The 5,104-nt window shown below is 39.3% G+C and overlaps 1 protein-coding gene across 1 annotated transcript; it reads right to left on the reverse strand.

Moving 5' to 3' along the window:
* Positions 1-3,792: 3,792 nt before the first annotated feature.
* Positions 3,793-4,884, reverse strand: LOC128225647 (zinc finger MYM-type protein 1-like). Its single transcript, XM_052935559.1, has one exon. It carries the CDS (start codon positions 4,882-4,884, stop codon positions 3,793-3,795), a length of 1,092 nt encoding a protein of 363 aa, XP_052791519.1.
* Positions 4,885-5,104: the final 220 nt, after the last annotated feature.

Here is a 5,104-nt window from a genome sequence, read left to right on the forward strand (position 1 = left end):
AAACGTACAGTCTTTAAGCTGTGGAAATGGCTCATGGAGACAAACTCTGTTCGCATCCGTCTTGTTATGATTAATTATCAGGTCACAGGTTTAACCACCTACCTTTTGAAAATAAGTACTTATTTTGTCAAGCCGAACGTCTATTTTTTCAGATTGCGGTGCCGTTCCTAACATTGTTCATGGACATATGGCACCACAAGGAACCACATACCCATCTATGGCGACAATCACATGTAACGCTGGATATAAGCTGACGGGAAACAACACCATACAGTGTTTGAGAAGCGGACAATGGTCAAAATTACAGACAGCGTGCCATGTAGTCGGTAAACAAATATTTCATCCACCTACCGTTTTCTGCTCCTATCACGCTTTTCGGTTAAAGACATTAAAGGGGTTGTACTCCATATGGTGTAATAGCGAAAAAAGAGAAAATTTTCGTAAACTAACATAAACTTGGTATCGATGTGTTCAATGCATTGAAACTTACCAACTGAAGTACCACATAGTTTACAATTAATTTATTTTTCGCAGTTTTTTCGTATTTTTCCATTAAAAAAGATTACTACTAGGTATGTCTAGTAGAATTCATTCCTTATGCGTGATTGGCTATTTGACCTTATCACGTGATATTACCGAGTTAGGTATATGGCTAAATATTTCAACCGTTTAGGGTTAGCCTTTGTGGCACAGTGGATACAACACTGGTGTGCAATTTTGGCGACACCGGTTCGAACCGACTCCGACTCGATTTTTTTTGTACATTTTGGTATTTTTTAACAGTTATGATATCAAGAAATAAAACATTTTATTAAATCATTGGCCTGAGATTCGTCACTTTTTTGGTGCCAATCTGGTGTACAGTCCCTTTAACCTAAACATGCATCAGTAAAGATACTTATTTCATTTAATATTATTAAATCTACTTAAACTAATGTTTAAACGTATGCATACTCATCGTTTTATATCAAAAGATTGTGGGAGTGCACATGCTGTAGCCCACGGACATGTGACCTCAACAACAACGACATATCAATCTGTAGCCACCTACACTTGTAACCCTGGGTATAACATGACGGGAACCCGTACCATACAGTGATTGAGTAACGGAAATTGGTCGCTTATATATGCAGTGTGCTATCCAGTCCGTAAATATCAAAATAATGACTTATTTACGTAACCTAGCTCGATATTTGCACCTTTTAAAGGTGGCTATGCTAATGTCTATCAAAACAGATTGCAGAGCACCATCTATCTTTAGTCATAGACGAGTGACCTCTAGCGTAACAGCATATAATTCAGTGGTCATATACTCGTGTGATTCTGTTTACAAACTGGGCGGAGCAAACACAATTAAGTATACCGGAAACGGGTCTATAGTGCTTGCATAGTTACATGTATTTGTTCAATCTATAAAAAATGCCACTTACAAATTGTAATAAACGTTTAAAATAATTGTATTATATTTTATTGTCATTATCTGTCTGAAAAAGATAAATATTATTATTCTGTCTCTGAATTCTGTTGTTCAGAAATTACTTAAAATGTACAAGTGTGCATTGCTATATACCGATACAATTCACACTTGGACTCACTTAAAAAAACAAGTGTTTATACATTCTTGGAAGAACGTAGTAAATATACAATAAATTTCTTTTCGTGATATGTTAATTACATATCCCGAAATCAACTTTTTTAGAGAAGCATCAATTGTTGCTGAAAGGCTGAAATAGATCTTACAGTAACCATGACGTAGGCAAATAATATGACGTCATAGTTTCTTTCTACTAAAATTAGAAATGCGGTTTTGGTCGGACAGCAAACGCTTCATATGTGAACGCTAATAGGCCACTTTCAAATCCATCTCATCCGAAGCTACGCCAGTCTCCAGGGGCGTAGCCGGCCGTTTTTGAACTTAAGGCCCGATTGGGGATCAAAGGGGCGGTTGCCCCTTTGTCAGGGGGTCTTGGGGGCGAAGCCCCCCAGAAGCCATAAACAACCTGAGAATAAAATACTCTGAAAACGCCTAATTCTTATACTACGATATTTAATTTCTTTCACATAATATTTACCAATTTATAATTTACGGTAAGAGTTAAATAAACTCCATGTTTCTGCATTTGGCAGACGCGAATTTGTTGATGATTGTGTCGATGTCAACGTCTGCCTCTCGGTGAATGTGTAATATGCCCAGGTTAGACAACCTTTCACCGGTCATAGTACTGCGAAGGTACGCCTTTATGCGACGCATTGAGCTAAACGAGCGCTCACACGATGCAGACGCGGCTGGCATTACACAGAGTATCGACAGCACACGATGAATGCCGGGATAGGCTGTCCGTGGTGTTGCATCCAGCGTTGCTAGCAGCGTAGTAGGCTTTTGGATATCATCATTGGTCCAACGCACTTTCCATCGTCGAACCTCGTCAGCAAACGCTTCTTTCGGCGATTCTATATCGTCCTTAAAGCTGTTATAAATAACATCAGTCTGACCATCGTCAAGATCCCTCAACCGGACTGGTAAGAGCAACTGTGCACAGAACCGTTCTTGGTTGGCCATTACCCTGCTAGATACTTCTTCAATGAGGTGATCGACGAAAACATTGTACAAAGCAATGCGCCAGTATGTCTTCGGGTCTTCAACTTGGTAATTCGCCCTGTTCCGTTGACGTTGGTTCTGGCGAGGCACGCTTGCATCAATCTAATAAAGTAATTATGTCTTACGTTAAATGAATAATAGTTACGTAAGTTGAGCATGTAATCAATAAACACACTCTATGATGCGGACAGCATGGAATTGTTTCATTTTGCGCGGCCTCGGCTTCATAATGCAATGGTTAGAGTTGTAAACCGCTATAACCTCTCACTTATGAGGGTCGTGGGTTTATGTGAGAAACACTTGGTAGAACTACATGTATATATGTACGAGGGGCGATGTTTACAACTGATTATGAAACTATCCGTCTGCATATAAAACAACAAGAGATTATAGCCAGCAGAATATAACACACACACACAAACAAGAAATGTTCGGTTGTGTAATTCTGAACGTTGACCACTTTGCCATTCTGTTTTTAGTTTCAGCGATCATTATCTTAATAATTTGCTGAGGTCTCATTCAAAACAAGTCACATGTTCCTGGCAGGTTTCGTTGATGGATTCCATCAACGATACCTTCTATTGATGATCTAGCTTTATTCTAACTCGAGAATGATGTTTAAGTAAAGTAGAATATCGTAATTATTCAAAATGTAAATGTTTACTTGAAACTCCGAAGCAATATCAGCTTCCTTCTGGAAAATGGCATCAAACACAGTTTCATCCATTCGCTCGGCTCGCAAGATGTCTACGACTACACCAGCCTCTCGTACAGCCTCAAGTAAATCCATACTAACCTAAATTTAAAAAAAAATCCTGATATGTTAAAAAAAAACATCAAAACAAATAAAAATGAGGCTCTAGTTTAAACGAGCACCAGGTTTTTTTTTAATATTTATGCAGAATGTAAGTGAATCATGCAAAGATCTTTTTGAGAATGAGATAGACCATGGCGATGACATATTTGCTACAGACGTACACCCTGGTCAGTTTAAATTGCAATATGTGTGATATTTTCATATTATTATACAGTGTATATCGGACCTGGCAATACCAAACGATCTTCGTATTTTGAAACGCAAAATACGAAATATTGTTTAATTTCTGACTTTTTTTAAATTAAGTATTAGTTTACGAATGACTAGTCTATGTGTATTTATTGCTTTGTATTATTATATACATGTAATACGTTTTTTAGATGAAGTTTACCTCCTGTAAGATTGCAGTCAATCCAACGAGGGAGCTGAGTACCTGTTCACATGCCACGAGTGTAAGGATAAACTCGAATCTCAGGATTGCACGCACGTGTTCTCCTGCTTTATCGTCACCATCTGCTTCCAATGTTTCCAAGGCATGGACGACAACTGCAAATGCCTGTGTGAACGTTGTGAGAGCGTCCGTGCGACTCATCCATCGCGTTTCGCAGAGAGTCTTCAACTTCTGGCGACCATCCATCTGGGCACGTGATACAGGATCCTGAGACAGCTCAGTAGCGAATGCATCTAAACGTTTCGCAGAGTAGGAAAATGCAAATCCAATATCCTGAACTGTTTTCATCATTGTTCTAACACATTGTAGTTTACATGTATGTACCAAAGCCAAGTTCAAACAGTGAGACTTACAATGTACGTAGCTCGCAAGTGGTACACGTTCCCGTATCAGTGCTTGAACTCCATTGTATTTTCCTGCCATGTTCCCCGCTCCGTCATAGCACTGGGCACGCAGTTTCAAGATATCCAATCCACAGTCTTGGAGATACTCTACAATGGCCTCAGCAAGATTAACGCCCTTAATTGATCTACAAGTAACAAAGCCAATGAATTTTTCATTAAGCTCATAACGTCCTTCGTTGACTGTAAGAAAGCGAATGCATATAGATAACTGTTCTTTTGTGGAGCAGTCGGTAGCTTCGTCGGCCATGATGGCGAAATATCCGGCTTCTTTACACTGTGTGATGATACACTGAAGAACGTGATCGGCACATAACGTAATAATCTCATTCTGTATATCAGGCGATGTGTATTTGGCATTTTCTTTTCCGTTTCGGAGGTGATCTGCGAGTATGGGATCGTTTAACGCGTGGGATTGGAGAACCGCCATAAAATTACTCCTTTCTTCCGTGTGGCCTCTAACGGGTATGTTTTGTTTGGTAAGCAACAAAATAACTCTTATTATCTGTCCAAGAATATGTCTATTTCTTTTTACCAAGTCCTTGGTAAACGAAGATAGCTTACAGACAATAGACTCCTTCTTCCCTTTCATGACATCAACGAAATTTTCAGCCATAGCGACACAATTTCTGTGGACTTTGTCTATATGATGACGATTAACATTGGCTGACAAATTTTTCCAATCATTAAAAGGGAGCGTGGAAAAACATCTGGTCTTCCTTGTATCGAAGATCACGCAAGGGGCACACATCACGGAGTCCATATTTACCGAGTACCTCAACCACGGGAAGTCGTTCAACCACTTTGCGTTAAATGCTCTGAGTTTACCACCAATA

The sequence above is a fragment of the Mya arenaria genome, chromosome 3, assembly GCF_026914265.1.
Source record: "Mya arenaria isolate MELC-2E11 chromosome 3, ASM2691426v1".
Lineage (NCBI taxonomy): Eukaryota > Metazoa > Mollusca > Bivalvia > Myida > Myidae > Mya > Mya arenaria.

What these genes read in the sequence shown, in the direction of transcription:
- LOC128225647 (XM_052935559.1), bottom strand. Translation starts at nt 4,884, where the DNA reads ATGGCTGAAAATTTCGTTGATGTCATGAAAGGGAAGAAGGAGTCTATT.